The 20,428-nt window shown below is 43.7% G+C and overlaps 1 protein-coding gene across 1 annotated transcript in view; it reads right to left on the bottom strand.

Moving 5' to 3' along the window:
- Window positions 1-19,184, bottom strand: part of RGS7BP (regulator of G protein signaling 7 binding protein) — a 74,120-nt gene extending 54,936 nt beyond the window's left edge. The window contains exons 1-2 of the mRNA XM_081940342.1: window positions 18,399-19,184; window positions 15,368-15,534 (exon numbers count right to left, since the gene is read on the bottom strand). Of these exons, the coding sequence (XP_081796468.1) occupies window positions 15,368-15,534; window positions 18,399-18,563 (332 nt within the window). The 5' untranslated portion in view covers window positions 18,564-19,184. The remainder of the gene's footprint in view (window positions 1-15,367; window positions 15,535-18,398) is intronic.
- Between the last annotated feature and the right edge of the window lie 1,244 nt (window positions 19,185-20,428).

Genomic DNA, 20,428 nt, shown 5'->3' with positions numbered 1-20,428 from the left:
TCAATACCACTGAAAGGTTTTCCATGTATTTCTGACCCTCCTAATGGAATCCTGACCTAAACTTTCTTCATGTAAAATCTTGCACTAATGTGGCGGGAGGGGAGGGGGAAATAAAAATAAAAACAAAGGGCATTTTGATGTTCAAAGGTAAATGTTCCCCTCGCACATATGTGCTAGTTGTTCCCGACTCTAGGGGGCGGTGCTCATCTGTTTCAAAACCGAAGAGCCAGCGCTGTCCGAAGTCGTCTCCGTTGCCATGTGGCCGGCATGACTAAATGCTGAAGGTGCACAGAACGCTGTTACCTTCCCACCAAAGGTGGTCCCTATTTTTCTACTTGTATTTTTACATGCTTTCGAACTACTAGGTTGGGAGAAGCTGGGACAAGTAACGGGAGCTCACTCCATTATGCAGCATTAGGGATTTAAACTGCTGACCTTCTGATTGACAAGCTCAGCGTCTTAGCCACAGTGCCCCTTCTTCACCACGTCCTTTGATATTAGCAGAGATTATTTGCCAATTCTGAGTTAGTGGTCAGTAAGGGCATAGAAAATACTGTCAAAGTCAACAATTATATTATGTCCATCCAAAATCCACCCTTTGCTTTTAAATTACTTCATTCTTTGCATCTGAAAATTTTTTGAGAAGGTTGTTTTGTTTCCTTGGATCTACTGTGCAGCATCCCAAAATGCTACCACTTCAAAATCGTTCTAAATGTTGAGAATTTCCATGAGTTGCAATTTGTTATCAAATTACGAAGATGGCATAAGAAGGTTGTCCTTCTCTTATTTCTTTGAATTAAATATGGAATGTCAGGGTTTACTTTAGCAACCAAGTAACATCTCCAAGTACTCCAACCACAGAGTCCACGTACTACTACAAGCTACTGCTTGTTTTTTATGTACACTGAGAGCTTATGCATCGAAGAAAAATTCCTTGTGTGTCCAATCACACTTGGCCAATAAAGAATTCTGTTCTATTCTATCATTGATATTCATCTCTAATTACACACCCTCCTACTAGAAGGTACTTCATCTTGTAAGAAAAGTTATTTAGGAAGCCAAGTAAATGTTAAGTCCCACTTCATTGCAAACAACTGTCATGGTAAGCAATGAATCATCAAGGAAAAACTTTGGAAAATTTGACATGCTGACTTGGTTTGTATCAGGCACTGCTGGGAGGTAATTATACCTATCAGAAAGTGAGATGACTAACAATAATGGCTTAATGTGGGATTTAGGTAGAAGAGGCCAGACAGAAGGACTCTCGATATCTCAAGAAGTCTAAATGGAAGGAGGATTATAAAAGGCCTCTGGCAGGTGCCCCAATCACACAAACCTCTGACCAAAATCTTAAATTCAAACTGAAACATTTCATAATGGGTAAAGGGAAAGAGAAATATTTGACATGTAATAAAATGTACATGGTTGAAATGAACTAAACTAGAAAAAAAGTGGAATAATTGTGCTTTTCTACATAGCCTCCCACATCCTTTATCCAATGCTCAGAATCGGTAACAAAACAGGCCATAATGGTTATTAACTGCTTGAATTCTCAAAACACCGGCATCTTTGCAGGAGCCAGTCAACAGTCTCTCTACCTGACCATTTATTTATTTATTTATTTATTTTTATGTGCTTCTAGACCGCCCCCTCTCCCAGAAGGGACTCGGGGCGGTGTACAGTCCATAGAAAATATCACAAAATACAATAAAAAATTAAATATGTACAGTTTGGAGGAGGTTAAAATGCAATTAAAAGAACTGTACAAAGCTAAATAAATATAATTTTTTTAAAATCCCTAAAACAGACACAACAGATTAAAAAAACCCTAAGATAACCAGATAATAATACATTTGCCAGGAGGGACAGTTGTAATTATGCCAGGCCTGCTAATCGGAACAGGTGAGTCTTCAATTTTTGCCGGAAGGAGCGGAGGTCAGAAGTGGTTCTAATGTCGGGGGGGAGGTCATTCCAGAGGGTTGGGCCCATCACAGAGAAGGCCCTACTCCTTGGTGTCGCCCGTTGGCATTGCCTAGTGGACGGCACCAGGAGAAGTCCCTCCCTGTGTGAGCGAATTGGCCGCAGGGATGTATGTGGGAGGATGCGATCCCGCAAGTAACTAGGTCCCGTGCCATGGAGCGCTTTAAAGATGGTAATCAGCACCTTGAAACGCACCCGAAAAACCACAGGTAGCCAGTGCAGCTCGCGCAGGAGAGGTGTTACGTGGGAGTACCTCGTACTCCCCATCACAGCCCGCGCGGCTGCGTTCTGAACCAACTGCAGTCTCCGGGCGCGTCCCAAGGGCAACCCCATGTAGAGAGCGTTGCAGTAATCCAGGCGGGACGTCACCAGCGCATGAGTGACCGTGCGTAGGGCATCCCGGTCCAGTAGGGGGCGCAATTGGCGCACCAGGCGAACCTGGTGGAACGCCCCCCTCGCCACGGCTGCCACATGGTCATCCATTGACAGCCGGGCATCAAGGAGGACGCCCAAATTGCGCGCCCGTTCCACAGGGGGCAATTGTTCGCCCCTTATGGCCAGTGATGGAATCAGCTGGCTGAACCGAGGTGCCGGTAGCCACAGCCACTCGGTCTTGGAGGGGTTGAGTTTAAGTCTGTTGTCCCCCATCCAGACCCCGACGGCTTCCAAGCACCGGGACATCACTTCAACAGCCTCGTTGGGGTGGTTTGGGGTTGAAATATACAGCTGAGTATCATCAGCGTAGAGGTGATACTCAACCCCAAAACCACGGATGATCTCACCCAGCGGCTTCACATATGTGTTGAACAGGAGAGGCGAGAGGACCGACCCCTGTGGTACTCCACAAGTGAGTGGCCTCGGGGTCGACCTCTGTCCCCCTGTCAACACACATTGCCTCCGGTCGGAGAGGTAGGAGCCGAACCACCGCAAAACGGTACCTCCGACTCCTATCCCCTCCAACCGGCGCAATAGGATACCATGGTCGATGGTATCAAAAGCCGCCAAGAGGTCTAATAGGACCAGGATAGAGGAACAACCTCTATCTCTGGCCCTCCAGAGATCATCGACCAACGCGACCAAGGCTGTCTCTGTGCTGTGCCCGGGTCGGAAGCCGGACTGGCGTGAGTCTAGATACTCGGATTCGTCAAGGTGTTGTGGAAACTGCTGCGCCACCACATTCTCGACAACCTTCGCTAAAAACGGAAGGTTGGAGACTGGACGATAGTTAGCTAGCTCCATTGGGTCGAGTGCAGGCCTCTTAAGTAAGGGTCTCACCACCGCCTCCTTCAAGGCGGCTGGTAAGGATCCCTCACCCAATGAGGCATTCACCAGGCCCAGAAGCCAGCCTCGGGTCACCTCCCAAGATGCCAGTACCAACCAGGAGGGACACGGGTCCATTAAACATGTGGTGGGTCGCAGCCGTCCACGCAACCTATCCAAATCCTCGGGGGCAACAGAATCAAACTCCTCCCAGGATGGTCTCACAAGACTCGCTGTTGGCGGCCCGTCCGGTCCACTGAGGGGGGCCCATCCGCTCCGGATCTGAGCGACTTTATCCTGCAGATATTCCCCAAACTCCTCTGCTCTGCCCTGCAAGGGTGCCCCTTGCGTCCTCTGTGACAAGAGGGAGCGGGTCACCCTAAACAGGGCGGCAGGGCGGTTATCCGCGGACGCAATAAGAGCAGCGCAATATCTACGTTTGGCCGCCCTTAATGCCACAAGGTAGGTCCGTAAATAGGCTCTTACCTGTGTTCGATCAGATTCAGAGCGTGAGGACCTCCACCTGCTCTCTAGACGTCTCCTATGGCGCTTCATCACCCTCAGCTCCTCGGTATACCAAGGAGCCCGGGTGGGTCGCTGCCGCAGGAGAGGTCGCAAAGGCGCAACCCGGTCCAAGGCCCCAGCCGCCGCCCTATTCCAGGCGGCCGCTAGGTCCTCCGACCGAGCGCGGGTCAGGGCTACAGGTAATGGCCCAAGCTCCATCTGGAACCTATCCGGCTCCATCAGGTGCTTGGGGCGGTACCAGCTTGGACCATCTGGTCCCGCCTCCTCGCGGTGGGGGGTAGCGCCAGGGAAGTCCAGCCGGAGACATGAGTGATCCGACCATGACAGGGGTGTAACAACAAAGTCCCCTATACCCAGATCACTCGTCCACTGCTCAGATACAAAAACAAGGTCCAATGTGTGGCCACCTTCGTGTGTGGGGCCCTGAATTAACTGGGTCAGGCCCATGGCTGTCATGGAAGCCATGAACTCCCGAGCCACCTCAGACGCTGCTCCCGTCGACGGCAGGTTGAAATCCCCCATAACCACAAGCCTGGGGATCTCAACCGCCGTCTCCGAGATCAGCTCGAGGAGCTCGGGCAGGGCCGCTGATGTATAGCGAGGAGCCAAGTATACAATCAGCAAACCCAACTGCCTCCCTGGGCCCCATTTCACACCAAGGGACTCACACCCAGATATCTGAGGAACAGTGAACTCCCTCGGCTCTAGACCTTCCCGTATAACTACCGCCACCCCACCACCCTTACCCAGGGCCCGAGGCTGATGGAATGCGCGGAAACCTGGTGGGCACATTTCCACGAGGGGTAAACCACCCTCGTGGCCCAACCAGGTCTCCGTTATCCCTGCAAGGTCCAGCTCCCCCTCAGAGATCAGCTCATTAATGAGGGGGGCCTTGTTGGTTACGGACCTTGCATTGCAAAGCATCAGCCGTAGGCCCGGGCTCTGTAGTTCCTGGCCACCTAGGTTGCGGGGGTTGGTACAAACGACCGGGCGTAGCCAACAGCCACGGTCTCCCAACCGACCTTGTAATCTTCTTTTGTCCTCGCATCCCCCCCTCCCCGCGACCGTTGTAATCAAACAACCCTCTATTGGAATAACTTGTTCCCTCTCCCCCCCCACTCCGCTCACTTCCCTCCTGGACTCACCTGTTCGTCTGGCACTGGCTTCCCTCCTGGCCTGGTTATCCCCCCCTCCCTTCCCAGAACCCCCTAAAAACAATATAAAACATTTAGCTAAAAAGCCCCTCAGCTTCCTCTTCTTCCACCTCTCGGGGTTCACAAACCCGTCATCAAGGCTGGCCCCTGAGAGAGCCAAGGGCCATACCTGCGAAAGAGGGGCCTCCCGCAGGCGGAGCAGATCAGACCTCGAATAAATTAAAACGTTGTAATAGTCCCAGTAGGGTAGGGGTGCAGATGATGCAAAGTTAGTAATTAATAGAGTCTCGGTGGAATGGAGGGTAGAAAGTTAATAAATAGAAGAGTCTCAATGGAGACTCAATTTAAGGAGTTCAAAAATTATTCCATTCTTCCCTCCACTCAAATTCTAGTCCTTACTTTGAGTTCTATTTTTTTTTCTTAGCATCTTCTATTACAAAACACAGCCAGTCATTTAGAAAGGAGCAGCAAGAGTTCAACTACTACCGCAGTCATAAAGACTAATGTCAGGTTAGTATAATTCTGCAGTGACTTCCTCCTACAGTTTGAATTCTCATTGATCAATCAAAAGGACAGATGGAAACATGCTGTCCAATTTAAAAGAGGGGGGCAAGAAATTCCTTATACTGTATAAGGTGGTGGTGAGGGACCAAAATCCATTCATTATAGCTCCTTACTTTCTTCAATAAATAATAATAATCTGTAATTCTTTGGATTTCTTGTGAGATTGTGTAAATGATTTATTCCTGCCTGGGAACACTTACTCTGATACCACCACATGTTGCAGTATTTTTCCTGCCAATGTATGTTCAACAACTATTTGTTTGTACTACATCTGACCTGGAAATTAATCAGCCAGCTGCCAAACACAGATGATGCTAATCCAGGATTTAAGCAATTGTAATAATATATGGAATTGCCTTCTATCTGACTTATAAAAAAAGGATTATAAGTTTCATAGATGACATGTTTTTCAATGGCATTATCATCATTTTTTCAGTTCTGCAAAGAAAGCAATTGAGTGGGTAATGCTCCAATTAGGTATTGTGAAATTGCTTTGGGCAGCGATTCTCAGATATTGTGATTTCAGGACCCTTTTACATTCTTAAAAATGATTATCTCAAAGGGCTTTATACGGGTTATATCCATTGATATTTCTATCAGAAATGAAAACTGAGAAATTTTAAGTATTGATTTATTTGACTTCATACAGTAGATACCTTGAAAGGTTGTTGGTGACTCACAGCAGTCCTCAGACCACACTTTGAAAAATACTTCATATATATCACAATGAAACAAATGATGCATGACATTTAAAATTCTTCTACCATTATTTTTTAAAAAACTGGTGAAAAATCAATCTTTTCATCATTACAAAACAAATGCATCCTCCCACTCTCCTGAGTGTCCTCCTGCTGAGAAGGCTTCAACCAAGCTTCAAGAGAATAGAACTTATGGTACTTTATAAAGGCAGACCGTGTAGATACAGATAGTTATCACCCAGGGAACATTAGTGTAGAGGATGGCAGTGGTGACTGCACTTCCAGTAGAGTGGGCCACACTATGGAGCAGGCTTATTTTAGGACTTGCAGCCAGCTCAATGGAAACCTTGATTTACCTGGAGATCATAGTCGCTGAAGCTTTGGGCCTTGGTTGTGGCAGTCAGAAGGAAACTAGAAGGCTGTCTTATTCTATCTTATCTTCATTCTACTAAACTCAATTTTTGATGACCTGTGAGATGTCAGTTTGCACAAATCCTAATTCAACTGAGTTTGAGAATTATAGCAGGAGGGGAAGATGACTTCCTGGTCTCAGTGAGAGACATTACTGTGTGACTGTTAGAAATGTCACTTTCTATATAAAATGTTCTGACTCATAGCGTGGTTCAAATGGCTTGAAGTCTCTGAAAATCTCATTGTGGATATCAGTGGATAGTGGCACAAGACTGTTTTAGGAATTGTTGATGCTATCATAGGCAGCATGAAACTCAAATACTTTGGCCATCTAATGAGAAGGAAGGACTCACTGGAGAAGAGCCTAGTGCTGGGAAAGATTGAGGGTAAAAGAAGAAGGGGGTGATAGAGAATGAGGGGGCTGGATGGAGTCACCGAAGCAGTAGGTGTGAGCTTCAATGGACTCCAGAGGATGGTAGAGGACAGGAAGGCCTGGAGCAACAGTGTCCATGGGGTCACGATGGGTCAAACACGACTTTGCAACTAACAACAACAACCATGGGCACAGAGAAACTTCATGTTCTTTAAAGAAAGGACTGAGGAAAGGACTGTTGTTTGTTTGTGAAAGTTGCAACAAAGCAGTCCCGTGTTGGAAGGCCACAACTTAAAGAAAAAGATTGATAATAAGTAATCCTTGACTTACAACCACTATAGAGCCTTGAATTTTGGTTGTAAGGAGTTGTAATCATAAACCGAGGTACCATGTGACGAGACTCGATTTTATAACTGTCTTACGACCGCTCTAAATCAAGTCACCCTGGTAACCATATGAATTCACCAGGTCCAAAGAGTGTTTTTGCCCATTGAACATGATGAAAAAGGCACAAAGTGTTGCAAATTGTGTCACGTGACCATTAAGAACACTACGACACTATAAATGCAAGTTGGTTGCTCAGCACCTGAATGCAATCACGTGATTGTGGGGTGAGAGGCAACTGTCATAACACTGAGGATGGGTTGCAAGTAGTTCTTCTTAACAATGCGATATAACATTTTTGGGGCCAGGTACCTCTGGAAGCCTGTTACATCTGAATAAAATGAGTCTTTGCAAACGGCTGCTAAATACTAAAAGACGGTTTGAATACTCTGGGACTGAAGCACCATATCTCTGCACCTTACCCAGTCCATTGCTGTGTTGTGGATTCCTTTGAGGGTTATGCTGTGGGAGACAATACACTTTTCTCAACTCAGCAGGAGCCTGCTATCTCCCTCTCCTGTGACATGGCTTTCTCTGATCATGTTGGTTAAGAGGAGGATATTCTGTCCTTTTAGGAGAGCGTGACCTCTCCTCAGAGCTAGCTGTATTGTATATCGTTCCAGGAGGTTTATGCTGCCTTTGGCTTCTTCTACTATATACAAAGTCTCTTATTTCACATAAGCTGTATAATTTCTAGCTTCATCTGAGGTGAACTTGACCTAGTGAGTTTGGATAGGGCTTCTGAGAACTGCCACTTGAGGGAGCCCTTCACCTTCATGTTGTGAGGATTCTTGGGCTGGTGTATCATTTAAGATAATCATTTAGCCTAACACTTAATTGGCTTAGATGTTTTTGACAAATTGATAACACCGATTAAATTTTGTTAAGACTACAAGGTTTTGTGCTCACAGTTGCAGCTCCTGAGTTAATATGGGACTCTTTCTTAATTCTCAACTGTACCATGGGCATACTAAATTATTCTGTTGGGGTTTTTTGAATGAAGTGAACACAAGACTCAATATGTGCCACTATGGATAGGATTACAAGATTATCATTTGCAAGTTTAGAAATTGCAGCAAGCATTTTATTCTAGCTTCAATCAGAACTTTATGGTAGGCAGTCAGATGTACATGGATGCCACTAGGAAAGAAAATAAGTTTTGATTCCTTGAGAAATTGACATTTTGAAATAATTGCTATTTAAAACTGGGAGGTAATTTTTTTTTCCTGAAAAGCCTGGGCCAAAAATGGGCTCACTGCTCTAGACCAATGCATGCTAATAATACCTGTAAAACTCTTAAAGGATTACAAAAACAGTATAATTTATCAGAAACAGCTGAGTAGCAATATACTCAACTGAAATGACCGAGGGAGGTGTCTGAATTGTGGGCAAAAAGCGGTGACACTAGCTGCTACTATTTTTGTTTGTATATCCTGTCCAGCTGTCATGTTTTGGTAGCCTGGGCTTCAACTTCTGCAGTAAAAGTCCAGAAAAGTCCATGAGGAGAAGCATGAAGAGGAGGAAGATGATGTTATTCCTCCCATCCTCATCTATGTTCCTTCCAAGTTCAACCTGATTGAGGAGACTCTTGTAATGTTAGGAAGGAGGCAATGGCAAGCCCCTTCCAAGAAATCTGGCCAAGAAAAACTGCAGGAACCAATCCTGGCAGTCACAATCAACACTGGCTTGAAGGCAAAAATAAAAATAAAATAAAAAACCAGTCAATCTACTTTTTTTGATGAAACAGTAATCAAATGCAGTGAAGCACCTCATATTTGGTTTCTCCTATATAAATCAAGTAATTGCAAAAGTGGACAGTCTTTTTCCAACTGTCTCTGACTAATCAGAAATTGAGCATGTGTATGTGTGTGTGTGTGTGTGTGTGTGTGTGTGTATTTGTGCTTCTTTGCTTTGAAACAAAATAAGCATAAGCCTCTTATGTTTCAATTCTGCATTTCCTTTTCATGATAACCCTTTCTGCTCTGTATCTGGCAAATTTAGACTCCCCTAGACTATTTTAGGACTCTTCGAAAGACTATACCTGCCCATGTATTAGTAATGCAATGTGGAGATGGGCATACAGGCATATGAAAAATGAAATCTGTTGCCTTGGGTTTGAATAGCTGTTTGGACTAATTAGTTCTCGCTTTAGCAGTAGCTATGCTTCGCTTTGTTAAGGCATCAGATATAGATTTGAAGTATGTGCCCCACAGTTCTGGAAAAAGTTCACGGTTTGTGTCTTTGTATATACTTAAGAACAGAAGTTAATCCAGCATGACCTCTTTCCTAACCATGGTCCTCACATACCCTTGTGAAAAAAAAGGATTTTCCCCTGTTCTGGGTCTCCAAATCTATTCACTGGAATGTTCCCTCCTTCCTGAATACAACTCCAATTGAGTATTCTTCCTCCAGCTATCACCAATGATTGCGGAGGCTCCCAGAGAAAAACCAGCAACAGCCAATACCTTATATTCTAACCCAGCTCCATTCCCAGTTGAATTTATTCTCTATTTTAACTTTACTCCTAAGACTCTAATGACGTCTTAAGTTGGTTGTTTATTCCCAGCCTTCCTTCCTTTTGAATGGTGTCTTTTAGACTATAAGCATGTAGGCAAAGGCAGTTTTGTTTCACATGTACGTAACTGTAAACTATTCTAGGAGTCTTTTAGGCAGAAGAGAATGGGGAAATCTGGATTGTACTACCACAAAATCAACATGCTCTATAGCAGTGATGGCGAACCTGTGGCACACGGAGCCATTTGTCAGGGCACGTGAGGTGCTGCCCTGTCAGCTGGCCAGTGCGCATGTGCGCGCTGGCCAGCTGAGTTCACCTTTTTAAAAGCCATTTTTCGCCCTCCCCAGGCTCCAGAGGCTTTATAGGAGCCTGGGGAGGGCGAAAAGAGCGCTCTGAAGGCTTCAGGGACTGTCTGGACGGTCCCTGAAGCCTTCGGAACGCTTAAAACCACCCTCCGAGCAACCCGGAAGTAACTTCCGGTTTGCTTGGAGGGTGGTTTTAAGCGTTCCGAAGGCTTCAGGGAAGCCTCCGGATGGTCCCTAAAGCCTCCGGAGGGCGTGGGGTAGGCTCTTTTCGCCCTCCCCAGGCTCCTATAAAGCCTCTGGAGCCTGGGGAGGGCGAAAAAAGCATGTAAAAATGGGGAGGTCACGCGTTGTGCGCACATGCGCACTGGGGGGGTCATGCGTTGCATTATGGGTGCGGCACGCCCACACACAACCCCCCTGCGCTCCCCCCACTTGTGGCACGCGAGCCAAAAAAAGATTCGCCATCGCTGCTCTATAGCTATCAAACGCCTCTGAAGTTATGGAGGCCAATGACCACCACTGCATCCTATGTTGACAAGCGGCATAAAATTAAATATTGATGGTGTAAACAACTGGTTTATTCTATCTGTCCTAATCTGCTTCCAGTGTCACAGGTTGAGCCACAGCTAAACTTATTTTCATTTATCATTTCACTATTTCTCAGCACTGAGTAACATTTTTATACACTACCATTTAGTCCAAAGTCACAGCATCTTGTTAATCCCTTTCTGGTGTACAACTAAACTGCTCTTTAATAAGCAATAAAATCTTATTTCACAGCCAGGAAGCTGAGGACCATAGACATGCCACATCTTCTGCCTCATAAAAAGATTATTGTGGGAAAATGAAGACCCGCCAAACTTTCCACAGTCCTATGGATGGAAAGTTTCAGCCACATTTTAACTGCTAAATCTTATTTAGCATCTTGAGGCATTCACATGTCTGGAGCACAACTCAAACGGACCTGTTTGCTATTTTATTCATGATTTAAATTATCTTTTCAGTTATAGTTTTCTATTCAAGCCCCCCACTAGCTTAAATTCTCTAAGGGTCAGACATTATTTTCTTAAACTAAATTTTCTAAGCAAAATACAGTTTGAAAATAGTTATAAATCTATTTTTTTTCAGTCACACAAATGTTTGGAATCTGTTCCCTATTTTTGCTTCTTTTAGGAAACTGGGACTAATTAGTTTTAAATGGTTTTACTAGCAGTGTAGAAATTCCAATTTAAAGCACATCCACCAGAGAATTTGCCCTCAGCTTTTTAGCACATGACACATCAGTCACAACTTGGGAATATTCCATAAGGTATGCAGCAAACCCACAAGGAACTGTGAAACTAAAATTACCTGTATATAACTTTTTTTTTCAAAAATGGCCTTAAAAGGAAGACAGAATTACCGTATTTTTCAGAGTATAAGACACACCCTTTTCCCTCAAAAGAGGGGGGAAATCTGGGTGCGTCTTATACACTGAACACAGCATTTTTGGCCTCCTGAAACCCTGCCCCCTTTGCAAAAATGGACGTGCAGAGGGTTTGGGAGGATTGCAAAGTGCTGCTGAGGGCTGGGGAGGGCAAAAGCAAGCGAAAAATGGGCTGTTTTTGCTCGCCCCCCCCCCTCCGAGCACTCTACAAGCCTCCCAAAGTCTCTGAATACCCTTTTTTGTGAAAAATCGGCCATTTTTTGTTCGATTTTGGCACCCCCTAGCCCCAGGAGCACTCTCCCAAGCCTCTGCATGCCTCTTTTTTTTTGCAGAGTGCAAAAACTTTTTTTTTAATTTACCTTTTCAAAATCACGGTGCGTCTTATAGTCCGAAAAATACGGAATTTCTGAAATTTTTTTTTTGAAGAAGCAAAAAGTAAACCTGGTCATCTATTCAGGGCTAGCCCTACCACTAGGTAGAATGAAATGGATACTTCAGATAATAGACTGAAGAAATGCCTTCTCTACTCTTATTCCAGTCTGTTTGCTGGATCAACTGCTCATCCAAATATCTTACCTTAAAGACTTTCACATGGTTCATTCAAGAGACGTTAGCCAAGTATGATACCCCAGCTGGTTGGGAATGGGATTGATGGGCCAGGTGTCTGGCAAACCAGGGCAGCATGAACAAATAGTATTAGGGAAAAATGAAGCAGGCTCTGTCCTACTTCTGACCTTTATAGGTAACTTTAATTTAACAAACATTTCAGGGGTTATGTACAGTACACTGTGTAAGTAAAAGGGCATTTTTAATCCCTACCACAGTCTGAAAGCCAGTAGTGAAGGTTGGAAACAAGATTATATCAGTTACACTGCCATGCATTTAAAAGAAAATGTCAAAATAGCAAATTTGGAGCCACGGACTTCACATCTGTGTAATTATCACAGACGCTTACTTAAGGGCCACAACTCAGTACAGCATTCTGGCACAAGCAAAACTGAAATTAAATCCAAATTCTCTTCTACTTGACTCATCTACTTTGTAAAATATATGCTTAATTTTGCACAGCATGGCATGACAGGCTAGGAACCCAAGTGTGGGTTCCTAGCATAGTAGAAGAGCATGATATAATGGTGGTCTAACATTTAGCTTAGTGCTTTCACTGAAAGAATCAGTGATACTTAATGAAAAAGTCTTCTACTTGAGATGTGGATAGATACTGTCAATCAGCGCACATCCTATAAGCCTAAAATAGAGTAGAATATAAGGCAGGTTCTGAGTTTTAAGAATTATCTGTAACATAGACAATTACTGATGTTCATTGTGTATTGCAACTAATGTTTACTTACACTTTTACAAACTTGCTTTTAAATGCATTATGTTTTGGGGATTTCTGGTTTTGTCACTTTCCGATTTTTAAATGCTGTATTTTTGGTGGCTACTTGCATCTTTTTATTGCTGCTTACTGAACTGATTACAAAGCCTCTACTGAGCACTTATTGAAACTAAAGGCACTGTTGCTAATCAATTATTACAATGTTTGATGACAGAAAAGTGTACTTCTGTATCCCTATTAAAACCTTTGCAGCTTTAGTGCTAAAAGTGTATCTGCATAAAACAACATTACGTCTCCAAAAGTGGATAGCATGACAAGAGTGTTTAAAATTACTCAATCACTACAAAAACTAGAGCTTTGAATTTTGCTTTAACTGAAACAAGATAGGACCATTTAGTTATGTTTGTCAATTACTATTTGTTAGTAATGTAAACGATAGAAGAAAAATAAATTGAGACGTAATTTGGATGAGACAGATAAAATGGGGTCAAACTTTCCCACACAGAGCAGATATGCAAATTGTGAGTTATTGTGCATTAGGACCCCTTATTTCCTTAGATAGAACTTGTGGCCAGAAGCATTTATTATAGGCTTTCTTCCCTAAATAATGACCTAAAAGCAACTTGTAAGTTGCTCTAAGCTTCCTTAAATAATGCATTGTGTGTTGGGCTACCCACGTGTGAAATACTGGTACAAAGTGCAGCACCCACTATGGTCTTCTGTCTATTTTCTAGAAACAAAGTTAACAATAATTTTGAAATTGCTATACTGGTTGCTAATTTACTTCTGGGTACAATATAAGGAGTCATTTGTTTTTACAGATCTGAATGGTTTCAGTTCAGGATACCTTAGACCAGGTCTGCAACCTTAAATACTCAAAGAGCCATTTGGACCCGTTTCCCACAGAAAACAAAATACTGGGAGCCACAAAACCTGGATGGCATTGGCCAACACAATGTCACCCAGTCACATAACACTCCCCCTCAGTCACGCCTACCCGGGTTTTGTGGCCCCCAGTGTTTTCTGTGGGAAATGGGTCTCTCCCCCCCTTTCTGTTCTTCTCTCTTTTTCCTTTTCTTTCTTTCTCTCTTTCTTCCCTTCCTTCCTTCCATGGAGAACTGGAGCTCTTCCCTCCCTGCATCCAGTGACAGAGGCTCCTCCTTCTCCCCATTCCCCTCCTTCCTGAGCCGATACAAAGGGGACCATAGCTGCCCATGAAGGATGCTGAATTGCAGAAAGCAGCCGGTCGCGGGAAGTGCAGAGAAATGCTAGGGGCACTTCAACTGTGTGGCTCTGCAGAGAGGCTCACGCCTTCTCGGGGCAGAGAGCAGGTTGCGCCACCGGGTCGGCAGGGAGCCGCAGGAGGGATAAAAAAGCAGTGGGTTGCTGACACCTGCCTTAGACATTGCCTCCTTCTGCAAGGTTCCCATCATTTAAATAATCTGGGAAGTACACCTTCAACGGTAGATGGTCCATCGTGCTGCAACTTGGGGCCTGACTTTTTGTCATGACTGAATATGAATTTTCTCCACAATGGAATATAATGGTGCCTTCCACATTAGCTTTAAAAAAACCAATGGCTTTCAGTTTACCCTTAACTATACCTAACTATAAAACTTAAGTTTGAATTTGTAGTTTTAATGACTTAAATCACCATTTTATCTTTTTTGTAGAGTCTGTTGTTTTTAATATACTTGCTTTTTATAAACCATCCTGGTATTTTGGTAGCAGCTAAAAGTAAAATACATAAATAAATATGATTAGATTTTTAGAGTCCTGTTTGCAGGTGCAATTAGTACTGCAAGTCTGCATAAAATGTACATCCAAAATAAATTAAATGTATTCCAGTTTTCTTTCCACTTTAGATGTAACTGATGGGCATAATCACGGATGCAAACTGCACCTTCATGAATGAAACACCGTTTATTACATTGGTTTAGAAGTGATTTGGTGTTTTAGCTGTAATTTTTGAAGCAAAATCAAAATGTAGCATTTGAAAGCATATTGTAACATTATTTAGAATGCTATTTTCCAGTTAACAGACGATAAAAAGTTTTAAAGTAATAGTCTGGTCTAATAATGTCGCTCTTTAACTTTGTTTGCCTTTTAGAATGGATTTTTTAAAAAGTTCCTCTATCTCTATCAAAGACTCATATCCGCTTAACAATGAACTTGTGTTTGATACAGCAGGTTACAAAATGCCTTCAGTTTCAAACGATTTTAAATGGCACAGCTTTCCTCCAAATGTTCCGAGAGCTGTAACTAAAGACCAAAGAGGTGCTTTCCTATCCCAAAAGCCAGCTCAGAACGAATTAAACCTTTTAGTCAAAATCCAGGCTATTAAAATACAATAGTGGTTATCTCTTGCTCCTAAACCTTGTACTAAAACTGGTAACAACTCAGGTGAGTAGACCGAAGTTGGAAAGAGTCTCCTACCCAGAGATTGCAGCGAGCTTTTGGTGTGCCTGATAGGCGATCTCACATCCTTTGGTACGTGTTCTTTGCATTTCAGCATGTAACGATGGGCAACTGACTGAAACATCCCCAATGGAAATGACCAATTCCCGATACAGAGCCACCTGGGTGTTGAAGTCCTGGACAAGCTGAGAAAGAGAAAGAGAAAATCTATTTACGTAAAACCAACGTTTTGCTGCAGTGGAAGATAAGGCAGGATATTTTTTTTTAAAAAAAATGTTCCTCCAGCCGTGCTGATGCAGGCATTTAAAACAGAACGAAGATCTGTCCCCACCATGCCATAAATAATGAAGCATGTTATAAAAGCTGCCCTTTGCTCACCCAGAGCATGCATTTTCACTGGGAAATGAAGATATTCCACATATTTTAAGCCTTTGAAAGTGTTTTTACATGCTGAAGCTGGCTGATTTAACAGCTTCTCTTTTCCTGGAAGCCAAATATTTTATCATGAAAGAAGATAATGTTTCCAGAAATAGTTTCTCCTCTATGCCCCCTGCCCTAGCCTTTACCCACCTACCCCAATTTTCTGACTTGCCGGCTATTAGGAGTGGAATGTGTCACTCATTGCTCTGTTATTTTTTTTTAAACTGCCTTTCTTGGCTCCAAGGCTGTTTTTACTATTCTTAAGAATCCGGCTATTTGTCTAGGAGGAAAAATTCCTTGCCATTCAGAATTTGTGGTAGTACTTCAGTCTGTATATAAAAATACTTCCAACTCAAGGCTTCAGGGTTAAATGAATCATTATTATTTTGCTTAACACAATGGCTATTGTTGATTTTTCTTCTGAGACAAATTACATTTTTATATGTATTGTATGCCACAAAGAAAAAGAGTAACAATATATTCTAACATTAATTTGTAACAGAGTTCAGATTGGCCCACCATTTATCCCTCAAACTATCATAAAATGACATCTCTTCATTTGAATATATGTAATCAAAAGCAATGTATCTTATTGTTGTGTTGACATATATTTTGTCATAACCCTAACCCCAAATTATATTCTCAACACTTCTGTTCTATAAAGTGAAACAGCACTCCACCCCCATGGCTGGATTATCTGGCCAATCAGTTCAACTCCATGGGACTGTTGTGCACTATGTGATAAAATTAATCTTCCTGCTTCCCCTTCCAGATTAGCATGTTATGGCCCTTACAAAGAAAATCACATTTGACAGACTGCCCAAATCAAGGCTTGAGAACACTATCCTAAAAAGCTCTTTTGTGACATTGCTAAGCCTTAATAGAACCTTATGAATGTCAGGCTTTATTTTTAAAGGTTAACATTTGTAAACTCACAACTGTAAGTTTGTATAAAAGAAATTTCAATGGGAAGATTTCTTTAAATGCCTTAAAATGAAAACAGTACTAAAAAGTTTAAGCAAATCATGTCCTAAAGAAAATGACTATTCAATATTGTAACTTTCATAGCCCCAGTTCACACATTTCCATAATCAAAGAAAGATTTTCAGCGCAAATAATCTGTAGTTTCATTTTACAAAATGGACTTTATTTGCATTCATAGATTGCAGTAAGAATCCCATTACATGTATAGTAGCCTTATCAAGTGCTAATTACACAAATCTCAATGTAAATTTTTAGGACAAATACTGTAGGTCTTGCTGAAGGAAGATGTCTATTCCAATCCAATGTGTTCAGACTGTTTAGATCACATCGAAATAAAAGCAGTAATTCTAAAATTATCTTGCTTGATTTATGAAGGCTCAGACCTTCCTGAGCAACTTCAGCCAACTCTGACAAATTCAACATTTTACAAAAATTAGAATAAAAATTAAAAGCCCAAGGCAATTTACAATCCTATATAAGTTTATGCAAAGAAAATTCCTGAATTCAGTATTAATTCTGAAATAAATCTATATATGATTGCAACCCAAATGTTTTGTGCAACTATTTTTGAGTTTTCATTAAATGCTTTTTTTAAAATCATGCATTGTTTACAGTCATGGTCACTACAAATAATAGCCTAAGAAGTATCTGCAACCAATAGATTCCAACAGGATAAGTACTTAAATAGGAAAATTAGAAAACTAATAGATTTTTCCTTAACAAGTGCTATGATTTTAGCTTTTTCAACTGCACAAGTTGGCATGAAAATACAATTGTTTTTTTTTAAAGAACAGTTCCGATATTAGAACTCTATCTTAATGGATTTATAAATTAACCATACTACAGAGCTCAATTGCACCAAAGTTCAACCTAATTTGGATTTGGGAAGAATATACTTCTGGTAGATTAACTTCCTATCTACTTCAACCCCTGGGGGTTGAAGTTAGTTTATACATCAACAGGCACAGCTGCTATTTGCACCAGTAAGTTAGCACAACTCTGGCGTGAAAAGACAGATGCACATCTTTTAACATCACCTCCATGTGCATTCACAGCCTTGTTTTCTATCGAGCCAGTGGAACTGTGTGGGGTTTATTTTATTTTATTTTCTTATTTCCCACTTCCGAAATTAAGGGGGAAGCAGAGGAAATGCTTGCTCTGGATTTCTGGCGGTCTACTACACTGAGTACCGTTCCAGATTATACGTTGGGCAAATACTACCAACCAGCAGATGTTTGGTACTTCTGTTGTAGTGTCCACTGCCCCACGCAAGCCAATGTTCCAAAATCGCATCTTTTTTTTTTACCTTTCCTACGAGACACGTATAAACGCCGAGCTCTTTCTCCAACTCATTTAAACACCCGAGGATTTTGGGTTTTTTTTTTTTAAACCATCAGTATAACGCCACCCCTCCCCGCCGCCTCACAAGCTACTTGAGCAAAAAGGGTGTCAACTCAATTGCGGACTGCAGTTTTAAAAATAGTGCAGCTGCACGTGATCGGAATAGACAAGGAGCGGGAGACGGGGGGGACGACAACGGGGGGGGGGAGAGGAGTGGTCCCTCCACCGAGCCCCACACAAACACGTCTACCCCCCCAAAAAAAAACCCATCAAAGGGGAGGGGGCGCAGCTGCGCGGTACCCACCATCTTGCAGTCATCCAGGGCTAGCCTCTGGGTCTTAGGGGCGCCCTCGGTGCTGCCGCTGTCTCGGCCTTCGCAGTCCCTGCCGTGCAGCGACGTTTTGCCGATTTGGAAGATCGAGCCGGTGGACCTGGGGCGCTTTTTGCGCCCATTCGGTGCAGAACTCATTCATACGCATCCACCAAGCAAACGCTGCTGCTTACACGGGTGCCAGCCGCGGGCAGGCGGGGAGGGGGGGCGCGCAAAGATTTTCCACCACGCCAGATTCGAGTTGCCGCCGCCTCAGGCGGCAGCGGCGGCGGCAACAACAGCAGCAGCAGCGCGTCGATGAACCCGGCGAGAGCTCCAGAATCGCCCGCGCTCGCCCGACGCCTTTTATTCCACCACTCCTCGGCTTCTCTTCACGGGAGGCGAGGCTGTTTGGGTTCCAGGGAGCCTTGGGCCGGCAAAGGAGCAGCACTCGAGGTGGCGGAGGCTTGCAGCATCGCCTCCCGTCGGGCTACGGCAGCGAAGTCGAGGCGAAGGATGCTCAACAACTTCTTCTTCTTCTTCCTTTCAGCGCCGCCACCCGCAGCAGCGTGTCGGTCCCTGGAGCCAAAACTGAGCGCGGGTTTGCAAGCGGCGGAGATCCCAGGCTGTTCGGCCGAGCTGGGCTTCCATTCAGGACGGAGGGGAGGGGAAACGCAGCCCTCGCCTCAGCCCGCCGTCTCCAGCAACCCCGCTTCTTTTTGTGCCTCCTTCGCGAACAACACCAGCTCTGGCTCGCTGGGGCCCCCCTCCCTCGCCGCCGCCGCAGCACAGAAGGGGAGCGAAGGCATGTGCGCCTGTGTGTATATTAGGCAGAGTTGGGCGCGCGCAGGCGCACGCCTCACATCGAGCGATTCCTTTCCCTGGCCTCGACTCTACTTGTTCCCCTTCGAGCCGGTCTCGTCGGCGGGAAGGTTCCCTTGGCTAAGCCTCCAAGCCCCCCCCCCCCCCCCCGACGAAAGGAAACAGAAAGCCGTCGAAGGTTGCTCCAACAAGGCGAGGTCTGATGTTGCGCCAAGGTTAACCAAGCTCTCCAAAACAGCCCCTCGTACCGGAGACAGGATTAAAAACAACAATAATAAATTGGGATTCACTTGCAAAAGTGGAGTTCTGGGGCCTTCTGGAGAATCACCTTCTGGGGTTGCATCACCTTCTGGGGTTGCATCACCAGGCTCTAATGCTTTTTACCCTGCTATCCCGCCCCCTCCCCTTTTCTACCTGGTATCTCAAACAAAAGCAGAGGCATAGTTTCTCCCCCCTCTCGTGTTGAATCAGATCAGTTGCAAACTAGCGTTCAGTTCAACTAGGTTAGTCTTTAAAAAAAAACTTGTGGGTCGATTGTGCTTTGCCTATTGTGTGGACTCAACATTGATGGTTCAGTATATTGTGCAATACAAGGGGGGAAAAGCTTAATTTAGTAAACAGGCTAGGTCTACTGTATTTTGCATACAAAGCCACCGAATGGGATCAATCCATGTCATCTGGATGATGAGCTATTGAAGCAAATACTAGGTGTTCCTCAGGGAAAAAAAACAGCATTTAGATACCAAAGGTCAAGGTTACTCCTGCAGGAGAGCTCGTTGGCTCACTTGAATAAAATAATTAGGTTTATTTCCACAAGCCAGGAAATCCAAAATTTGGATCTACTTTTGGGTAGCACTTATTGGATAAATTTCATTTTGGGCATTTGAAGTGAACAATCACTAGATATTCATCAGGAGTATTTTCCTGCAATTTACTGTACAATAAAACGATTCATGATAGGACAAAAATTTTGCAAGGACGTAATTCTCTTTGCAGAAAGTGGGAGACACTGAATTCTAGCTCTGCCTTAGACATGAACGCCGGCTGGGTTACTTGGACCACCAATCACTGTCTCATTCCAACTCACCTCACAGGGTTGTTCTGGGGAAAATTGGAGGAAGGTGTGGATTGGATATGTTCGCCATGATGAGTTATTTGTAAAAATAAAAGTGGGATACAAATAAATTACTCTCATAAAATCT

Source organism: Natrix helvetica (genome assembly GCF_964273705.1).
Source record: "Natrix helvetica genome assembly, chromosome: 2".
In the NCBI taxonomy this organism is placed as follows: domain Eukaryota; kingdom Metazoa; phylum Chordata; class Lepidosauria; order Squamata; family Natricidae; genus Natrix; species Natrix helvetica.
The sequence above is the reverse complement of the archived record's forward strand: the minus strand, read 5'-3'. Positions and strand labels throughout refer to the sequence as shown.